Here is a 23,502-nt window from a genome sequence, read left to right on the forward strand (position 1 = left end):
ACATATTTAATAATCTCTCCATAAATATTAACACAAAATACACTGTCATGATTCTTAAAGATATATCTCCAATTAAGTAATTGTTAGGAAAACATTTTACTATAAATTTCTGATGAGAAGTAAGAAAAAGACTATGTCTTCACACTCGTTTTTATTATTAAACAAATAAGGCTGCTAGAACTTTTTATTTAATGCATAAACACATAAGTCCCTTTATTAGAGAAATTGTAGATATTGGTAAATATGGTCAACGGTCACATCTGTGGGTTAATTCTTTAAAAATCAGAACCAATAATCATGATAGACTCTATATTCTCTTCATTACATTGTAAAATGTCTTGTATAGTCATATTCTATTGTTGGAATGACAGCTTGTACAAATTTCAAAAAAATTAGAAGATACCTGAAAGTATTTAGCTAAGGAAAACAAGATCTGTAAAGAGCTTTTTAATCCATACAATTATCCATATATTAAAAATATATCAGAAAAGGCCTATGACAAAAAATTTCTATCTAACAAGCTCCTTATGCCTTAAAGACTGCTTGCCCACTTAATCCAAGATTTGAGCTTATACTTCTTCATGCAAACTTCAAATAGACACAATTACTTTGATATTATGAAAACAAAATTATCCCTATTTAAGCAAATATAAAATTTACTCATTTACTTTGCCCCTTTATTGCACTTGAGTTTGCTATTACTTGTGAGAATTTAAAGTAAGGCAGGATAAAAGTATGAAAACATTAGCACAAACAGGAAAAATAAAATGAAAATCCCTCATAATAGACTGCATCTAGGTTATATATGTACCTGCCACAGAATCTGTTACAGAGCATTCCCTGTACTTTGTTTTAATTAATCTATTTGTTCAAACAGAATTCTTTGCATCAGAGAGATCTCAGATTGACACAACCTAACATTAGTTTTACCTGACAGGAAACCACATTTTTGGTAAGAACTGTAAAATATATATTTTTTAAAAAGATACTCAATAGGTTACCTCTGTAACAAGGATAATAGTTCTAATCAACTGAACTTGGCTGGCCTTTCACCATATAACTTTACTAGGTTTAAAAAAATTTCACAAGTACTGTGTCTTGAAGGTTATATTAAATTTTTAAAACAATATTCACAGTAGCCATTTTTCTACCAATTATACACACATAAGGATACATATGAACACCAAGCTCTCCCCCTCCTTCTGCAACAGTCTCAATGATTTTCTTCATCACTTCAGCATGCCTAAAAGCAAAGGACATATGTTATCAGCCTAGCTCAATTAAATCAAAGTAGAAAAAGTACATTTTCATTTGTGCCCCAGGCTCTGAGTTCAAGCCCCACTACCAGCACGCACGCACACACACACACACACACACACACACACACACACACACACACACACACACATTTTATTTGGTCTTATTGAGTACTATAAACTTATCAGATTATGAAGTTTTTGTCCTATCCAATGCACCAATAAGTCTCTCCTTTGCCACAGAGCATAACAGCCAAGTCATATAAACTAATCTGAGTCATATAAAGCTAAGAAAAACAGTAATATACAACATACAAAATAAAGTCTTTCATACATCCTTTGGTTTAAATAATGTCAGTTCAGTTTTATGAGCAATTCTTCATAATAGAGGTAATCACTCAGAAGACAACAGTACTGTATCGATTGGCACATGTATTAGCAGTCTGAGGAAGCAAATGGAAAGACTGAAAATATTCTCGTTTTACTTTATAAGCCCTCAGCTTTTCTGCTACATTTATATCCCATTTTGTAATCATTTGTCAATAATGACCATTTATCTCTTTTCTGAAGAAAATTTACACCTCAGAGACACACCTCTCTTCTACAAGCATTATCTTAAAATATTAAATCTTAACAGAAACCAACAGATTAATTCTCAAAAAAAGAAAACCTTGCAGATAATTTAAAATTGAAACTAGGCCTCTTGGCCTTTTTCACAGGCTGAATTCTTATAATGACTGTGCAGAAACAGGAGACACAGTAACTGACCCACATATGCCTCAGCCTACACTCTATGTCTGACCTGAAATGTGAAAGTGGAGACATGAGAAAAGCAGAAGGAAAAAACAAAACAAACAAAAAATCCTAATGACTCCTAATAAATTTCACAATTAGGAATATTAAAGTGCTTGAAAGAAATAAACTAGAAAAGTAGTCTTCTTATGGAATAAAATTTACAAATAAAGAGCATGCAGAAAATGAGAAGATAATGCTAAACTTTTTTATTTGTTCATTTTTTCAGTTTTCTCTGAGATAGGTCTCACTATATATTGCCCAGGCTATCTACAGCTTTGAGATCATCCTGCCTCAAACTCTAGTGTTAGGATTACAGATGTGTATGTATTACCATGCCTACAAAGTATTGTTGTTTTTCTAAAAACAAAGAACAATATAAACCTAAAATAGTAGCGAGGAGGAACCTAAAAGTCTCATCTAATTTGTTCAAAGAAAATTAGCATTTTCTTAAAAATAGAAATTCAAATTGTTAGAAACAGCCAAACCAAAGAAATTAGCATGCAGCTTTTTTAAAAGAAAAATTCTGAACAAACAAAGCATACAGCTTCACTTTATTTGGTTGGCCCTGTGAAAATATATTAATACTAAGAAAATGCCAAATAATAAAACAGTACTGAATATGGTCACACAAACCTGTAATCCCAACTAATGAGGATATAGAGACAGAAGGACCTTGAATATAGGGCAAACCAGGCAAATTTAGCAAGACAGTAACTCCAGAACAAAATACAAACAAAAGGGGTAGGGTATAACTGAGTTTGTGCAGCACTTGCCTAACATGAGAAAGGCCCTGGGTTCAATCCTTAGCAGTACCATCAAAAACAAACAAAATCACTACATGAGGTAAGTCTGAATACTTAAACGAATTAAGGAGTGCAGAAACTGGAGGTTAACTTTATACCTCACAGTCACAAAAAAACTCTGTAACTAACCACAGAAAACAGAAATATTCTTAGTGCCTTAAACTTAAATTACTCAGATTCTTTCTCTTCTATATTTAACTAAGCATAAGAACATTTCAAAAAAAGAAAAAGAAAAAAAGAGAACTTTATTTGCTTATAAAATAAATTTTCCCATTTGGGTGCTATGTTTACAGATTCCTAAATAATAAACTCATGGAACATACACACACACATACATAATCACACTCTCTCCCTCTTCCCAATAGACACACAGACCTGCATGGGTGAACTGAACACATGGGAGGAGGTGGGAGATGAGGGTGATTTTCAATGGTCACTGTTTTCTTGACATGATCTTGACTGATGTCTTCATACATGTGATCAACTGTTAAAGGCTGCCGTTGCTAAAATACAAAAGTACTTTGAAATTATTTTTAAAATTTTTACCTTAAATTTCTTGTTTCTATTTATCCTCTTATCTCAGTTCACTTGCAATTTAGAATGTCAGAATTACCACATTGAGGGGAAGGCTACAATTTATTTAGATCAAAGAATGGAGGTGTGGTGGAGGAAATAATGGCTCTGTACTGGGGTACATTAGCCAGCTTCTAATCTAAAAAGATCCACAAAAAGAAAAGCTGGGGCTAAACATTTAAAACCGTAAGAATTCATCTATTTTCGGGTTTCTCATTTACAGTTATATACTGTAATTAAACAAATTAAGATTATTGCAATTATCCTCTAATTTAAGTATATTAAAAAATTCTTAAGGAAAAATATGTGATATAGCCAACAAACATAATCCCAAACTCTATCTAATACTACCTATAGAATTCAATTTCTCTCATCTTTTGAACATGACGGAAATAGGTCATTCATGTTTCTCAGGATTGTCCCACTGAATAACTCATAATTTATTCAAAATAAATATTAATTATAAACTAAGACAAATTACTTCTAATATCTGAAAGATCATATATACTATAGACCTATCAAAGAAATAAAATGACACAATTTAAAAGGCTTACATAGAAAGATATTTTTATTTATTTATTACCTCATCGTAGCCAAACAACCATAATCGTGGAGTCTGGTAATATTTATCATAAGTGATGTATAAATCATAAGTTCTTGTTTGCAAGATTGCATCTTCACCTCCAGCATCAGCTTTAACTTTACAGGCTTCTACTATTTTTCTTGTGTCTAGGGTAGCCTGGCATATAATAATGGAGAAAGATGACTAGCCATTAAAAAAGCATGAATACAAAATTACAGAAACCCTTTTTCCCACTTTTAGTTGTATTTTATTAAAAATGAACTTTAAATTCAATGCTTAAATTTTAGTTGTTATAACCAAATAAAAATTCTTTGAAAGATGAATGTTATTTAAAGAATGCTAATCCCCATGTTCACTCATTCACATTAAACCTCCAAATTTACAAACCTCATCTGTTTCCAGCAGTCCTCTTTCTTCATATTCTGTTATAAAGGAATAAAGATCAATCAAACTCAAGAAAGCTCCTTAACAAATGGTATATTACTCCAGTGTATTATCCAAACATGGGGGGAAGTTGGGTTTTTGTTGTGGGTGTGTGTATGTGTGTTCTGGCCCTGAGCTTGAACTCAGGGGCTTAAACACTGTACCTTAGTGCTTGACTAGTATACTCTACCACAAGTGAGCCACGGCTCTATTTCTGGCTTTTGGTGGTTAACTGGAGATAAGAATCTCACAATCTTTCAGGCCTAGGTTGGACTCAAACTGCAATGCTCAGATCTCAAGTTTCCTGAGTAGCAGGGATTACAGATTATAAGTTACTAGCATCTGGCTTGCTTTAGTTCTAAATGAAAACACTGAACAAATATTAGTGAGTTAATTCCACACTTCCAAAGCAGAAAGCAGATTCTTTACATGACAAACTCCAGAGAAAGTAGGCATGCTGACTGCCTGGTCTGGACTACCGTCTATCTGAAATATCAATTGAATAATACTGTGGCATAGACTCCTAGTGACTGGGCAGCATAAGTTTTCAAGGCTATTTATATAAGCAATGGCTTATTAATTTCAAGAGGATACATTTCAAGACCCTCAGTTGATACCTGAAACCACAAATGATATAGTATCCTATAATGTTTTTTCCAGATTAACTAAACAGCTAATACCTATGTGGACTTATCTTTTGTATCCTGACATGTATCAGAAAAATCAGCATGAACTTTCTTCTTCATAATTTCATGAACAAAAGATCTGCTCACTGTAGATTAGTAACTTCAATATAAGATTTTCCTTATCAAGTCAAGAGCTTTCACCTTTACACTCTATAGGTTTTCTTTGACATGTTCAAATTACCAGCATCACTACTTTTGTGTTTAGGGGCCATTAACAGTAAAATAAGGGCTAGCTTGACTTAAGCACTAATACCAACCAGTCATGTAACTGAGACAGCTACTAAAGGACTATCAGGCAGGTAGCATTTATAGCATCAGTATACTACACAAGGGATATTTCACAATATGGATGGAACAGCGTGAGGAATGAGATGAGCATCCTAACAAGCATGAAATTTTATCACGTTACTCATGATGCCATGTAATTTAAAACGTAATTATCATATTTCTCAAATTTTCCAGGCTATATTTTTCAGTCTATAATTGACCATAAGCAACTGAAACCATAGAAAGTAGAAATGCAGATAAGAGGGAGCCTTACATAAAAGGTAGTTTAGTCACTTAAGTTTATCAGCAACTTCCATTTGACAGCAGCCAATGGTAAATGCCCCATTTTTATTTTTGTAGACACCATTCTAATAGACCTTTAGTAGGCATGATTTACTCCTGTGCCCTTGGAGGATTTTCTTTCCTTTGCTTTTAAGGTATTATATCCTGGCTTTCCTCCTACCTCACTGGCTACTTCCTCATTATCTCCTATGCTGGTTCCTCTTCATTGCCAAGAAAGAAAACAAAACAAAAAGTAGGGGTGGGGGAGGAGAAGAGAAAAAGAATAAGAAGGAAAGGGAAAGGGAGGGGAGGGGAAAAAAGAGTAAAGGAGGAAGATAGATGAAGGAAAGAGGAATGAAAAGGGAGAAATCTTAAGATATAGCAACATTTAACAGTTGGGCAGAAAAATAAAAACAGCTAAAGACTTCAAAGACATAGTCCTGGTGATTTTGTCCCAGTAGAAACAATGCTGACAAGATTATGTTCTAAATAAAATAAAACAGTCAAAATTAGAGATCAAAATAAATTTTGCCCAGATGAAATTTAAACAAAATATCCTCTAGGCTGCTAAATGTTAAAAATTTAAATCTCATTGTAACTGAATCCTATTCCATATAATCACCAATTATAAGAGAATCAATATTCTCATGGGATTAAAGCAAGTCTAGAATACCTTCCATGTCTGCAGCTTCACCTTCATCTTCCTCTTCTTCCTCTTCACATAATGCTGAGCAGTCTTGGAGTTTTATACTGTCCTTTGAAATTAATTATATTTAAAGTCATCTAAGTCTGTTCAATTTACTTTCAGTTGAAACACTAAACATGCATGTGATAGCACAACACTAACCACAGTGAAAGTAAGAGTGATAAAGAAATTCTTATCTCAAGAAATTCCAATTCCAGTGAGGATAACAAATCTATAAATCAATATTAAAAGTAACATTTTGAGCGCTGTGACTAAAACAACACCAAAGGCATTATGGAAACATATAAATTATCTAATCTAACCATTTAAAAATTGTTGTCAATTGAACTCCAAACAATATAGTAGTTTTATTTTTTATTTATTTATTTCGCCAGTCTTGGGGCTTGAACTCAGGGCCTGGATACTGTCCCTGAGCTGCTTCTGCTCAAGGCTAGCACTCTACCCTGTGAGCCACAGCACCATTTCTGGCTTTTTCTGTTTATGTGGTACTGAGGAATCAAACCCAGGGCTTTGTGGATGCTAGGCAAGTACTCTACTACTAAGCCACATTCCCAACCCAATATAGTAGTTTTAAGTACTCAATGTATTAGTTAGAAAATCAGTTCAAAGTTATGATAGCTTATAATTATAATTTTAAAAATTATATTTATAAATCATAATATATTTAGTAGAAAATATAAATCTAACAGTATTGCATTCTAATATGTTAACAATTTCTTTTTCAGAAGTTATCAAACTTTATATTCTAAAACATTAGATTTCTTAACAGTGTTAAGTCTACTATGAAAAAATCACTAGCCAACCATAACAGGCATAATTTACCCAAAACTAGTATTTTGAAAACCTAAAATTGATTAATAATCTGAACATTTAGTTTCCTATTTTGTTAAAGATGGTTTATTTTCCACTAGAAACAAAATCTATCTTTATACTCAAAAAGTAACCCCCCCACACAAAAAAATGGCTGATCATTAAATAAGTACAAATCTGACAAAGTTGTCATTCACGAGAATACTAATGCCAGTAACATTCATATAATATAGCAAAATAGAGAAGATTTCAACAAGCAATATTACTACTTGGATCCAGATAGCAAGTATCTATAGACTAAATAAAAATAATATAATGTAATCTGGTATTAAGTAACATGAAAAATATTTTCTAGCTAGGATGCTATGAAAATTACCATTATTTTAAAATGCTTTGAAGAACCACCACAAACTGATTAAAAGTTATATAATCCACACTACTAAGCCATTTGTTGTTCTAAATTGGAATAATACACAGTAGCAGGAGTAAATGGTCTTCTTAAGCAAGAAAATCATTTGCATTATTTCTCCTTATTCAAACATTCCAAAAGTAGACATTTTAAAAAAACATTTCCATAAGACTAAAGGCTCCACTAGAGGACTCTTACATCTGATAAATTTTCCTGTGCTAAGATAAAAAATCAGTCATCTTTCTATACACAATTAACAAACTAAGAGAAAATAACTTCATTGTTAATACCATCAAAAAGTAAATAAAACACCAAAAAAAAAAAACAAGGAAGTAAAAGATAATTCTAACCAAAGAAGTAAAAGATTTTTACAATGAAAACATAAAATTCAGAAGAAAAAAATTAAGATATAAAGCTGAAAGACTCCTATATTCCAGTTCAGTACTGTATTACAGCTCAGCAGAAAATTGTGGAAACAGATATATTACTTTTTAATATCTATACTTAATACCTATACTTTCAATACAATCTTCATCAAAATTTAATGATATTCTCCATAGAAATAGAAAAAAAATTCATATGAAAGTAAGAGATTCCAGTCAAAACAATTCTGAGCAAAAAGAGTAGTGTTGGAAATATGAGACTACCTGATTTCAAATTCTACTACAGACAGAAAAGACAGAGATAAAGACCACAAAGACCAATGAAACAGAGGTTCAAGAAATAAGCCCATGATGTTCAACAAAGGTGCCATAAACATACACTGGAGAGGATACTAACAAATGGTGCTGAGAAAATTGAATAACTAGGTGTAGAAGACTGAAATTAGAGACCTGTCTCTCACCTTAAAGAAAAATCAATTCAAAGTAGATGAAAGATCTCAATATAAGACCTGAAACTGAAACCAGTAGGGAAAAATGCTTCAAGTTATAAACAGAGGCAGACAATAACTTTCTGAATTGGACTCCAGTTGCTCAGGAAAAAGAGTAAGAATTAATACAATTGCATCATTTTGCACAGGAAATAAACAATACCCCAGTATGAAGAATGAATTTGCCAGATATTCATTCTACAAGAGATTTTTTATCTAGAATATGTAAGGACTCAAAAAAACCCCAAAAAAATCAATAAAAAGGTGAATGAACTGAACAGATAAATAAATACATTTTAAAATGTTGCACATCCTTAGCCACAAGGAAAATGCATTTAGTGCTCACTGAATGGAGAAGTGAAGTTATTTTCATACAGCCAGAATGGCACTCATATAGCTATCATCAAAATAATAAATGATGTTAAGAATTCAGTGGGGAAGGAAGAAAGAAATCTGCATGGGGGGGAGGGGCTCCTCAAAAATAAATAAATAAAACAAGTGCCATAGGATTTATTCTGCTTATAAACCCAAAACAAAGTCAACATATGAGAGAGATCTATATATATTCACATTAGCCAATTTATGAACTCAAAATAACTTGACTATAAGTTTCCATCAGCAGATGAAAAAATTATGGCATTTATACATAATAGAGTATTATTCTGCCCAAAGAAGAATAAAATTATGTTATTTTAAGGGAAATGAATAGAACTGATATCATAAAATGAAACAGGATTATAAAAGCAAAGGTCTTTCAAATGTGGAATCAAGACCTCAAAATAAAGAAAAAGCATCAATGTAAAAGGGAGATTATTTGTTGGAGAGAGACCAGAAGAAAGGGGAGGACAAGAGAGAAAGCAGGATTAAGTATAACCTAAATACGAAATGTCATAGGGAAACCCATTAATTTGTAAAATAAAAGGGAGAGAATAAATTCACATGCCAATAAATTTTAATCCCAAATAAAAATTTGAAAAAAAATTCATTTTGCTTTCTTATACTTTCTCTAAGCTCCAATTACAAACCACAAGATTAAAAGAGACAAAAACACAAAAATAATTCCCTAGGGCTGGTAGAGCGCTTGCCTTGCATGCATGAGGCCCTGGATTCGATTCCTCAGCACTACATAGGCAGAAAAAAAAAAAGCCAGAAGTGGCACTGTGACTCAAGTGGTAGAATGCTAGCCTTGAGCTGAAGAGCTGAGGGACAGCGCCCAGGCCCAGAGTTCAGGGCCCACGACCGGACCCCCCAAAAAAGAAATAATTCCCTAAATTAGTAGCTATGGTGGGGAATGTTTCCTATGGACAACAGGGCCAAAATATTCTGTCCAAACATTCTATTTTCTAAAAGAACTATTTAAAAAAAGAAAGAAAGGAAGAAGGAGAGACAGAGACAGAGAGACAGAAAGAAAGAAAGAAAGAAAGAAAGAAAGAAAGAAAGAAAGAAAGAAAGAAAGAAAGAAAGAAAGAAAGAAAGAAAGAAAGAAAGAAAAGAAAGAAAGAAAGAGAGAGAGAAGCAAGCAAGCATTAAGGTGAGCAAAAGTACTTTTTAGTATTTTTTATATCATTTCAAAAAACTATATAAAAAATATGAAGGTAAGTGCAATTGTCCTGAGAAAAGGAAAGCAAATTTAATATATACAACTAGAATTGAATGAAAATTTTAAGGCAGAAAATTCCACTGAATTATATCTTACTCTTCCCCAACATCTTAATTTAGCTTTTGGTTATTCAAAGTATCATGATTTTGGATAATGCACACAGTCAAACTTTTGAAAACAAAAGTAAACACCCTATCACCAAATTAAAAAAAAAAAAATGAAGTGTTAAAATTGCTTGCAATATTTATTTACAAAATTTAAGTAGATTTAGTATTAGTATCTGCTGTTCAGGAAAGTAGATAATCTTCCTAAATACTCCACATGCACAATCATCTTCTATTAAAAGTACTTAAATTAGTAGTTTATATCAGATATGTTTCTCCTTATCTTTCCTAATATTGCATAGTACATTTGTGATATAAGCACTCTAAACCAAGCCCTCAGCCCTAAAATGATCTTCTCAAGGAGACTACAAAATTACAAACAATAAGGAAAGCATTAGAAAGCTGTAGTGTTTCAGTGTGTCCTAGAAAAATGAAAGGAGATAAAAGTAGTTGGAGTTGCTCACAAGTATGTACTCACTGTCTTACTCATGTAACTGTAATTCCTCTGTATAGCATCTTGACAAGAAAATAAAATTTTAAAAAAGAATATGATAATCACACTAAGCAACATTTGGATAGGAGAGGTATAGGTGATCTTAGACAAAAAACTAGACCACTAACTTTAGAAATATTACCTAGTTAAACAGTACCTTGCTTTCCAGTGTAATCTCCTTAACTGCTTCAGTTATTCCTGAAATACCTGTTTAAAATTCAGAAGAAAACAGTAACCAAAATTAAGGTGTAAACATTCCATTTACTGTAATAAGAGCAAAAAGAACTTTAAATTCTCAACTTTTCTGAAGTGAAAAAGCAAATATTAACAATCTTTACAAATTCTAATAGCAACTAATAATTCTAATACTACCTCAAGCTACAAATAATATATCACCATTATTTTCATTTTACTAATAAAAATGTTTCACAATGAATTATATCTTCCTCAATCATTCCTCATTTACTATCTCTCATTTTCATTGTTTGAATCTCTAACATCATCTCCTAAGAAAGTGAAAAGGTTAAAAGATTACAAGACATATTTAAAATTTAATTAAATGTATCAAGATTTTCTCCTTTAGGTCTTGGTTATGTTAATGGGCTGCTTGCTTCAAAAGTCAAGGATATTCAAAAGCTGTAACTGTATTACATTTATTTGGGACTTGCTACTTTACTAAGTGTTTCCATACTCTATTTAAATCTTTCCAATAATCCATTATATATGGGAACTCAAGAAACTAATCCCTCCCAAAACTAACAAACTAATCATTAAATGGACAAGGGAGCTAAAGAGAGACTTCTTAGAAGAAGAGATAAAAATGACAAAGAAACATCATCCTGGCTGTAAAGAAAATGCAAATAAAAACAACTTTGAGATACCACCTTACCCCAGTCAGTATGGTCTATATCTTAAAATCAAACAACAACAAATGCTGGCAGAGATGCAGCTGTACTGCTGGTGGGAATGTACACTAATACACCCACTCTGAAAAGCAATCTGGAGGTTCCTTAGAAAACTAAACAGACTTTCCTTATGACCCAGCTATACCACTCCTAGGCATCTACCCTGAGCAACAGGAACCAGGCTACAAGGACACATGCACCTCCATGTTCATTGCTGCACTGTTCACAATAGCCAAGATATGGAAACAACCCAGATGCCCCTCTACAGATAAAGGGATCCATAAATTGTGGTACCTATATACCATGGAATATTTCATTGCCATTAGAAAGAATAATGGCATTTACAGGGAAATGGATGGAACTAGAACAAATCACGTTAAACAAAATAAGCCCAGATCAGAGAGACAAACAGCATAGTCTCCCTGATATGTGGATAATAAATTCAAAACACGAGATATAACAAAGTAAACAGGACTCAAGAGACAAAAGACCTCTTCTTAATTTGTCATATTGTTTTTAGATGACTCTCTATATGTCCCACATAGGGCATAGATGTGCACATCTAAGGGAAGCTAGAAGGGCACAGAATCAGAAGGAAATGGGTGAAAAAATACAGCAGAGGGGTCCATCAGCTGCACTGGACATTGATGAAAGCGAACTAAACAACTCCAGGACAGCTACAGGAGGGAGGATATGAGAGAGAAAGAGAGAACTTACACTAAGCAAAAGGAAAGAATTTGGAACAAATAGTTGTATTGTTGTATAGTTGTATTGCCAAAGTCTGTAGAGTTCACAAGCTTTAAAGACCATAATAATGGCAATTTGCCTTGTGAAGGTTAAAATGTTTGTGACTTTAGCTAAGTATCACTATCCCACAATATTCTGAAATTTATGTAATTACTTAATCTCAATAAAGAAATTAAAAAAAAAACATTTAAAAAAAACTCATCAACACTGTAGTGTAAAGTAAGCATAACAGTTTCTGTCCATGGAGAAATAAAGTCTCCAGTGAAGTGACATAAATCAGCTAGTCTTATATACAGTTCTGATATTGGAATTAAAATCTATGAGCTGATTTTTAGTTCAGTTACTCTGCACCTCATTGATCAAATTCCTCAGAAACTATTGTCTGTCAAGTACTACCTATTTTTATAATTATATCTATTTGAATCTTATTCTGAACATCACTAGATGGCTACATACTCCCAAAGTCTCGGTGTTGTCATTTAGACAATTTAACAAGAATAGGACATTCAAAGAAAATAGTACCTAAAAATCACTACAGAAAAAGAGAAAAATCTAAATATGTAATATTCTCCATTTCTCATATGCATTACAAGCATATTTTGATAAGTCTTCTTAAATGCTGATATTGTTCAACATATACTAAGCCAAATGCTAATAGCTTACTTTTACAAATGGAAGATGTCACAATCCACAGGTGTAGTATTGAAGCTTTTACTTCAGACTAGCTTTATTAAAAGTACTAAGTAATGATCAGGATTTGCAACAGTTGACTCCCAATGTTAGCAAATCAAACTGTTATTACAAAATGATTCATTGAATCTTGTATTTAAAACAAAAACTTCCTCATTTTTCAAAAGGCAATACAGCAATAAATCATCTTTAAGAAAAGTAGGACACAGCTGGCAAAAACAAAGCTCAAATGATTCTAATGAGGGTAACACAAACAAGGGTTGTTAAGGAAGGTTGGCTAAAACTTTGATGCCCAGATGGTGGTCAAACACCAGTCTATAGCAAGCTGTGCACATATTGTTTACATATAAAGATTAAGTCAGTACTGAGTAAAGCAGACAATTCTGGAAAACATCATTGAATATCATTCAGTCAATTGGAAATCTTAAAAGAAAAAGACTGACATATTTATAGTTACATCTACTTGAATCTTATTCTGTGACACACACACACACACACACACACACACACACACACACACACACACACACACACACACACACACGGAAAAAAAAGATTTGAAGCAAGGGGAACTGACCTAAGTCAGTTGGAAGCACTGATTAAGCACTCTCATAAACATTAGTTAGACTTTACTACCTACATTAAATGAACTGAAGTATTAGTACCATTTATTTTTCGTGAAAATGATGTTACCCGTCCTCTATAACTAGGGCAAACTTTTCTGTAAGTGTCCACGTCTCTAGAAACTCTTTGATAAATAGCCCTGGAATAGTTCCTGGATATCTGGGGTAGTGATCATTATACCAAATACAACCAGACAATAGAGTAACTAGACAAAAAGAGGTGCTATCTCCAACTGTCAACAGGCAATTTATTGACTATGTGCTGCCTACTTCTTCCAACCATGGAAAATCTAGACAGGTACTGAAAGATCTTTGCAAAGAAAAAAAGAATAGGGAGGGGGGAATGATTGTTGAAATTATTTTAAAAAGATGTTGAATTGCTATTTCCCAAGTTCTTACATCATTCAATTTTTATAAGGCAAAAAGCTTAAGTGGAGAATGCCTTAGGAGGTATGTTCTAACTCTCAAGAATAGTAATTTTGCCTTTCATGGAAGATTTGGCAATGTCTAAATGCAATTTTAGCTGTCATAACTAAGGTATGCTACTGGCATCTATAGGAAAGATCCAAATGTCCACTGAGCCAACAGTGTCACAGTTGAGAAATAATACTATAAGTACCACTGAGAGAATACATACTAGTTCTAAAACCCAGAGGGAAAAACCTTGGTTTTAGAACATGGATTTATACTTTAAACATAGCTACCTTAAAATTAAGTAATAAATGGTAATTAGCTATGGAAGTAACACAATATCACATTTGTGTATTTGCATAGTACGAAGTAGCAAGACAGTTTTATGACTTAGAATAGTAAGACATATTCAGGATTTCAAATAATGGATTTACATTTTATAGACATACATTTAAAAAATCCTTTAATTTGACCTATTTAGCAAATTTTATCTAACAACTTCTGAGGATTCTACAATGAAATTCACCTTCACAAACCTTACAATGTGTAAAATTTATTTTAGTAGTGATTCAAAGTTATTTAAACACTTCTACATGCCAATTCTTTGGGGGAAATAAGTATATTGATATAGCACAGTATATTGATATAGAGGAGCTTATAAATCTAGCACTGGGCATGACATCTAAAAGATTCTAAAGCAAAGTGTATATATATATCTATATACTCAATATTTTTGATTGGCTTTATTTTCCCTCTACTTAGAATAATGAAAAAAACATGAATATTTTTATGGTTCAACAGAAGCAGCAGGTACTACAGAAATCTAGCATACTATAAGGACTCTTCTGTTTTCTCTTTTTTCAGTTTGTTGTTCTACTACTGTAGGTTAGAGTCTGCTGGAACAGAAATATACTTATGTATCTTCTTTGCTTAACAAAACTATTCATTCTACACTCTCTTACCTGTGTTGTGATATGTATCTACCCATCCTCCATCACCATCATCTTCTTCAATAATAGCTTCCAACTCATCTGAATACTCCATCTGTTTGCACCGTTTGTAGCATGGCACTATAAAAATAGTAAATACAGTTACTAATATACAATCTGACAACCACAAATTCATTAGCAAAAAGGTCTATTCCAAAAGTCATATTTTGACTGCCACAGTATGATGTGAATTTATTTCACTTCTATTCAAAGTGATTAAGAGCTACATTCAGCTCACAGACATAATTATTTGACCATATTCATCTTTCCCTAAATTGCTTTGTTAGAAGATAAATAGAAAATCTGTGTTCCTTTATCATAGTGGACCATGAAGAACAACAGGCTAAAGACAGATGACACTGCCCAATTTCAGGCTAATGAATATCTTTTATTAATAGCTGTACTCTCAGAACATCTAAGTGCCACCTGTCATACCCACTGATGATAGAGGTGACCTCAGGATTACAAAGCTAAAATCATTTTCAGTGCAAACTTCATAATTCATATTTAAGTTGTAGTGATTCACAAAGGCTAATAGTTTAAAATTCTTGTGAACTGCTAAATTTAATTTCTTATGCAACACTGGTACAAATTTTCCGTAAGGCCAATGTATAACCAGTGACTATTATTAGTCCAGAGGTTTAAAAACGGAACAATTACAACACAAAAACATAACAGAGGTCAACAAGTTGCTATTAATCTCTTGATAAAAAAACAAGGAAAATTAATCCTAATACTTAGTATAGGAAAGAAAAAAACTTGTTTTCATGTGTTCCCTTTTGTACATGGGGAAAATTAGAACAAAATTCATGTATTAAGCCGTGATATTTAATGACAATCAAACCTAGTAAGATGGCTTTTAAAATTAACTTCATAAATAAGACGTAATTTGTTTCCAAACATGTTTCCTGCCTAAGGCAACCTTTTAGAGGAACATAGATAACAATATCTTTAAATCTGAACTTAGATGTCAAATGTAGAATTGACATTTTATATGAAAAATTTCTATATAAAAAGAGAATTTAAACCAAATAGCTAAAAAGACTCTGTAATCAACTTAAAAATAAAACTCAGGAGAATTTAGGGTCCTCTTCCTCCATACCTTAACAAATAGACCTTTTTCTTTTATTGCAAAATAACTAAAAGAAACATTCCAGGAATAGAAAACCCAAATATAAATTTAAATTATAAATTTAAAATAAAATTTAAGGACAGCTTTAGCACAAATTAGGATTAGTAACTATAAGTAAATGTTTTTGTTGGTGTTTCCAATATAATTGCAAGGTCTACAAATATATTCTTACCATTTTTTGTTACCAAAAATTGCTTGCCTGTTGGTAGGTATGCTTTGACTCTCAGTTCTTCCCCAGTGGCCCTTTAGAAACAGTGAAAAGCATGAAAATACAAAATATACTTTAAAAGTCAAATATGACATTACATGTAACTACAGAATGTGCACTCCTGAGAAAGTCATGTTAGAACTGGCTGGCAAAAAATGCCATCAACTGATTAATGTCAGAGTAAGGAAAAGCCAAACATAATATAAGTAAAATACACTAAGAGATGCCGACATAGATAAAAAAAAAAAAATAGATTAAATATCAGACAAAAATGGTAAAATAAAAAATAGTAGTAGACCAAAACTAGTAACAAATATATTTGCCTTTAAACAAAACAAAATTGTATCTTCCTTAATGAGTTGTATTCTACTCTATAGTTTTCTCAGATTTTTAAATCCTGAAGTACCATTCAAAAGCACACACTCAAAAACAGCTTCAGAAAATTACATAACAGAGTAGGTGGTTGATAAGATTCTTTTTCTATCACTGTATTAAAATTGGACCTACAAGACAAAAGATCTTTTGAATCACAGATGATAATACTGAAAATTGTAACACTTAAAAACCAAGTTGTTTTGTAGGCTGCATAGTAAGTACAGGACAGAACTCTAATACACTTTCTGGCCAATTCTGGTAACTGTCACATTAACGTTCCTAACATAAAGGTAAGTAAACTAAGGTTTAAAAGTTGTTTAGTCACATAATCAGAAGGAAGAAGCAAAAATCAAGTCAAGTGACACCAGAGCACTATTTGGGTCTGAACCAGCTTAAACATTTCTTCTAGTTACTCTATAAAGATTTGTTCAAAGATATTTCTGTGATCGGTCTACTAAACTTGTTCAGAACTGAGGTATCATGTGGTGTTTTTCAGAAGCCTAAGAGCATATGATTGAGTTCTGCTGCTTTTATAAGCTTCAATTTTAAAGTTTAAACTACAGAATTGAGCACAGATAAAGCTAGGGTATGCTGATCTGCTGTCTTTATTTGCCCATCTCTCCAGATTTCAAGTGGCAGTTTGCCCTTAAACTCAATTTTCTGATGGATCCAGAAAGAACTATTAATTTTACAACCTAAAGTGTACCTTTCAATTACAATTGAAAAAAGTATTAAGAAGAAAGGATATAACAAGCTGAAGTAGTTCATGCAAACAGGTGATTAATTCCAAATGATTCTCACCTAAATAAAATTATTCTGCAAATATTGGGACCACTTTCTTAGGGAGTTTTTCCCATTAGTACTTAAAAACAATGAACCTGCGATTGTTTTAAAGTATTCTGTCATTATTGAGAATTTGTTAGACTATATTAAATGGTCATATTTTCTTGTTTTGAAGGATATGAAACTCCACAAAATTGGTGTTTCTGTTCTTGTCAGAAATGTTAAAACAAAGGATCAAATTTACTAAACTTCTGATCATTATTTTTTAAAGAATCCCAAGATCAGAACTAGAAGCTACTAAAGAAAACCTAGAAAAAGAATAGCTTTATCTCAAATGTGTTAATCTCTTGTGCTAACAAAGCAAAATAAACTAGATCCAACACCCACTTTTTCTTCTGTTACTTTAAGTATCACAAGGATGTTGTTTAATAAACTTGCCATTCTGGTTTTCAGGCACTCATCTATTTGCAAAGTGAAAAAATTATGAAATCATACCTTTCATTAGTTTCCCAACTGTCATTTAAGATTCCTTACCATTAAGAAATGGCAAATAGACACATGAGGAAATGCTCAACATCCTGGCCATAAAGGCAACACAAATCAAAACAACTTTGAGATTCCATTTCATCCTAGTTAGATTGTCCAACATCAAGAATTCAAACAATAAATGCTGGCAGGTATGTGGGGAAAAAGGAAGCCTAGTGCCTAGTGTAAAACTAGTATAACCACTCTGGACAGCAATCTGGAGTGTTACTCAAAAAACTAAACATAAATCTTCCCAAGTCCACACCACTGTTGGGCATCTATCCAGAACATCACAAGCCAGGATACCATAAATACACTTGCATCCATGTTCACTGCTGTACTATTCACAATAGCCACGTTATGGGAACAACCCATGCCCTACAGTAAGTGAGTGAATCAAAAACATGTAGTATTTAAACACAATGGAATTTTACACAACCATTAGAAATGTCATTTGCAGGGAACTAGATGGACCTAGAACAAATGATATTAAGTGAGATGAGCCAAGCTCAGAGACAAAGGTGCATATTTTCTCTTATATGCAGAAGCTAGATCTAAAATATAACTGGACATGATAATTTATACAAGATGCTAGGCATTCACACAGTCAGACTAAAGAAATATATCCTTAGGGTAGGAACGCAAAGGCCTAATTCATCTGAACATTTAAGATACTATTTATTGACAGGCACAGGTGGCTCACACCTGTAATCCTAGCTACTCAGGACGCTGACATCTGAGGATCACAGTTCAAAGCCAGCCCAGGCAGGAAAGTCCATGAGACTCTGATCTCCAATAAACAGAAGTGGTGCTGTGGCTCAAATAGTAGAGCACTTGCCTTGAGCTGAAGAGTTGAGAGACAGCACCCAGGCCCACCCATTGTTCAAGCACCACAATTCGAGTGAAAAAAAAAAACAAAACAAAAACCTATTACTGAAATGAACTTCAGGAAATAAAAACACAGCGGATTTCACTGTTGCTGTTGGTGGTAATGCTCATTTTTGCTTTTGGTATTTTTGTCATTTTAGGAAGGCCAAAGGGGGCATAGTGAGGGAGGAACAAATGCAATCATGGTCTTCAGTATACATTATGTGGAAGAACTTTGCAACTTATAGACAGGAATGGGAAGGGAAAATTAGGGGAAGCAAAGGGAGAAATATACTCATTACATGACTTATGAAATGGTAACCCTCTGTACAACACCTTAATAATAACAATTAAATTATATTAAAAAAAAAGATTATTTACCATTGCCATGTTGGACAGTGGTGAACCAAGTGATCTCCAGCTGCCACAAACTATTCAGCATATACAAGGAACATAAAAAAGAGAAAAATTGAGTATTACTGAAACATAGGGTGGCAAAACATCAAACCCTAGGTAACCTCGAGAGCTATTTATCAATTAAAATGCAAATAGCACCAAACTGAAGCTGAAGATTTATTTCTATTATTATTAAATTCTATGTTCCTAATATCCACAAAAATTCAAATTAATGTCGGAAAAAAATATTGCATGGTTTATCACTTGTTACCATTGAAATGATACCCAAAACATAAAAAATTACCATGAAATTACTAAATTTAAGGTACCAAAATGCACTTTACTATTAAATATAAAAACTTAAACCTCAATGAAAGTCTCTGAAAATATTAAGTACATCTCAATGACAGAGACTACGTATGTTTTCTTCTTCCTTTTTCTTTGTATTTTATAACGTTATTAAATCCAGAGTTTTGGACATGTTAGCCAAGCCTTCAACAACTGACTTATTAACCCAGCACTTTCATTTTTCTTTGAAACATAACAATTTTTAAAGGCTTTATCAAATTCTTAAAAGAATCATTAACAAGAAAAACAAATTTAGTGCCAAACAATGGGAAGAGCAAAAAGAAATCCATGCTGAATATTAAGAAAACAATTTTAATATCCAAGTGTGGACCAAAGTTTCCAAATAGACTGCCATAAAAATTCTACATTTGATATAGTCAGCGCGAAGAAAATAAACACTAGCAAGTTCACTGCACAGCTGACAGAACACAAACAGGAAAAAAGGTAAGTGCCTGGGGGAATCTTTTCCATTCCCTCTTCTCCATTCCCTCTCTTCATTTCTAAACAAAGAGGAACTGAAGAAAAACATGAGAAGTGGTAGCAAATTTGAGAAGGAAGTTACATCTTCTCTTCTATGGGAAGTATAAATTTGTGTAAGCCACTAATATAGTCACCCAAATCTGCTTTTATTCAAGTCAGAAAAGTTCAACATATCTTCTTACAAAGCAACGCAGTTTCTTACAAAGTAAGAATATAATATTAAAAAACTTAAGTTTAATATTAAAAAACCTAAGACTTCAGAATATCTTCCAATACTCACCTCTTCTGGGGTGATTACACCTGTTTCCTTAAATTTTGATTCCTAAAGAAAGCAAAAAGAGTAGCTGCATTATATCATCTCTCACTTTCAATTAAAGAAAAAGTTGTAGAAACAACTACTTACCTGGAATCCTTTAGGTAATGGTGAGTATACATCTAGATATGATGATACTTTCATATTTAACCTGTATATATATATCAGCAGTACTTGACTAAAAGATATGCAATACTGATTACAATATGTGACTAATACAATAAGATATAGCTGTTAAGAAAAAAGTTAAAAATATTAAGACTTACCATGATTGTGTAATAAATCTTTATGTAAAAATATGTTAAAGGTATTTAATTTACCCAGTCTTATTTAAATTTCATAATATCAGAAATCACTTAACATTTCTCCTTATTCTCAAAGACAATATTCTCTCCTCTAATCAAGAATGCTATTAACTAAATTTTTCTAAACTTTGTCATAGGAAGTTTGTGGTAGCCTATAAAAAATGAAAAACTCATTACTGAACATTATTGTTTTACTACTATGTGCCAAGCATTACTTAAGATAGGTCTTAAAAGACCTAAGGCTACAACAGGAAGAGCATTTCCAATCTAAGCAAAGAAGAAATGCGAAATCCTAGCAGCAAAGCTCATGAAGAGGTCAGGTTTGGCTTGAACAGGTATGTAATCCAGGGACAAAACAGTAAAAGAGGTTATGACTTCTGATAAATCCTCTAAATAAAAACACAGTTTAACTTTTGCTTGCTAAAATCATCATTTCTTCCCTCCTTTTCTTTCCCTAGTCTAGCAGGAAACTACAAGGATTTTCTGTGTTAAGCAACAGTATATCACAAGTATAACAAAGAGAAGGAAAGATCATTAATTCTACTTTCCTTTACACTAAAAAGTATACACCACACATACTAACATGCTAACATTTCCCTTAGCAGTTTGGTGAAAAACTAATTCCTTTTAACAATTCTGCATCATAAATCCAACAACTGTCCTATAAATACCACTTTATATTTAATTTGGGAAGTCTTTTACTCTGAAACTAAAAACTTGTAACAATTTTTTATTATTGATGTTATATTCCTAGGTAGATGTTATATTCCTAGGTAGATACAATACTTTAAAGAGTAACATAACATTCAAAAGAAGCTAGGGTTCAAATATCAAAATTACTTTCAAATTTTAAATAGCTAGCCAAATGATCTTTTACAGTAAACAAATATAAACAAGGCAAGACAAAATTCTCATTTAGAGGGTCAGTTTCATAGACACATTATATAAATATATATACAAACGAAATCCTCCTTGTACAACTAATTCATACTAATAAAAATGTGAAGAAAGCCTACACCAGTGGCTCATGCCCGTAATCCTAGCTACTCAGGAAGCAAGATCTGATGATCGAGGTTCAAAGCCAGCCCTGGCAGGAAAGTCCCTGAGACTCTTAGCTCCAATTAACCACCAGAAAACCAGAAGTGGTGCTGTGGCTCAAGTAGTAAAAACTAGTCTTTAGCTGAGGAGTCTAGAGAAAGCACCCAGGCACAGAGTTCAAGCCCCACGATGAACAAAAAAAGTGAAGAAAAAAAAAGGCTCCCATTTATAAGTTCTTATTTCTTAGTTGGCACAATAAAGTAACATTTCAAAAGAGATTGGAAATAAGTATGAAAGAAGAACTAATATAACCCTTTATCAAAGAAAGGGGACAAAGTAAAATTGTCCACTTTCTCTCCTACCTTATCAGAGTATTTCTTTCCACTCTAAGATTAGAAAAATTCTAGTCAAACACTTAAAACAACCAAACAAAACAAAAACAAAAGTAAGCAAAGAGTTTGCCATTCATTCGTTATGATTGCTTGCTTTTCTGAAAACAAAATGAAGTTCCAAGAACAACAATAAAACCCTAGGTGTTCTAAAAAGAACACTTGAATGCTGTTCTAGACATTTTTGAAATATAAACCAATTGCACTTACTATGCCTGCTAATGCACCAGCTTTTACTTTAAAAATGTTTCACTGTTTTCTTTATCTATATGTACATACGCATGTATGTATGTATGTATATATGTGTGTATTTGAAATGATAGATTCAGGAAGCCAAAGGCTGTTCCTTACCCGTTCCGTGCATTAAGAGCCAGTTAGAACTCTAATTTTTTTTAAAGATTGGAAAAAGGAAGATTTCGATCTTTATCTTAGTTCAATGTTAAAATTCACTTCTTTCCTATTCGTCACCAACCTAGTTCATACTTTTGACTTTCTGCGAAACTTGGAAGTGTGACCTTCTGTCACTTAGGTACCAAACACTGATTTCACACACACACATAGACAAAAGCCTTATTTTCAAAGTTTAAAAGCCTTCTGACATTAGAATTTAAATCTTTGCTAATCATCTTTCAACCCGACATACCCAGACCAGACGTGCAGAGGACAGACGGGAGGGGATCCGAGCACGCCCAGAGCTTCCCTTCGAAGTTTATGCCCAACAAGACGGCAGGCACGAGGCTGGGTCGGGTCCCACCCTCACACCTACCCCCGTCGGGAACAGGTGGGAGGGGGGTGCACTTTACCCGACGTCCCACCCGGGGCCCTTTGCCGTCGGGCGCCCGTCCCTGCGCGGGGCGTCCGGGGCCTGCCAGCCGGACCCCGTCGAGCCCGGCCCGGCTTACCTTGAGCACCGGGGTCAGGTACTCAGCCACTTCCAGAGCCTTTCCCTTCACCGTGTTAATCACATTCTGCATCCTGGGGCCGGAGCGGCGGCCGGCCCCGCGGCGGGGCAGGAGGGGCGCCCAGGGACCGGGGCCAGCGAGTCCAAAAAAGGTCCCCGCCGACGCCGACGCGCAGCGGCCCGGGCCCGAGGCACGGAACGGGGTCGGACGGCACCCGGGGAGGGGCGGCGAGCGCCCTGCGCCGGGGCCGGGCCCGGCGGTCACCGGTCCGCGCTGGACGGCGGCGGCTCCCGGAAGGTGGACAGGGGTGGAGGGGTGGAGGCGGAGGGGGGAGGCGGGTGCACGCGCACCCCTCGCCACTCCGCAGCAGTCCCTGTCCCCGCTCAGCTTCCCTCCCACCCCTTCCGGCTTCCCC

At 33.8% G+C, this 23,502-nt stretch overlaps 1 protein-coding gene and 1 non-coding gene across 2 annotated transcripts; one reads left to right on the top strand and one right to left on the bottom strand.

The window, feature by feature from the left end:
- Positions 1 to 132: 132 nt before the first annotated feature.
- Atg3 (autophagy related 3) lies at positions 133 to 23,306 on the bottom strand. Its single transcript, XM_042676844.1, has 12 exons — positions 23,088 to 23,306; positions 20,421 to 20,462; positions 19,298 to 19,347; positions 16,331 to 16,401; positions 15,000 to 15,107; positions 10,819 to 10,868; positions 6,342 to 6,423; positions 4,398 to 4,432; positions 4,011 to 4,166; positions 3,230 to 3,357; positions 1,175 to 1,243; positions 133 to 403 (listed from the first exon to the last, which is right to left on the bottom strand). The coding sequence occupies exons 1-12, from the start codon at positions 23,157 to 23,159 to the stop codon at positions 322 to 324; spliced, it is 945 nt and encodes a 314-aa protein (XP_042532778.1). The 5' UTR covers positions 23,160 to 23,306; the 3' UTR covers positions 133 to 321.
- LOC122105719 lies at positions 1,954 to 2,083 on the top strand. The gene has a single exon (XR_006147077.1). It is a non-coding gene; the product is annotated as a small nucleolar RNA SNORA51 (small nucleolar RNA).
- Positions 23,307 to 23,502: the final 196 nt, after the last annotated feature.

The sequence above is a fragment of the Dipodomys spectabilis genome, unplaced genomic scaffold (assembly GCF_019054845.1).
Source record: "Dipodomys spectabilis isolate Male_0828 unplaced genomic scaffold, ASM1905484v1 ptg000032l, whole genome shotgun sequence".
NCBI classification, from domain to species: Eukaryota; Metazoa; Chordata; class Mammalia; order Rodentia; family Heteromyidae; genus Dipodomys; species Dipodomys spectabilis.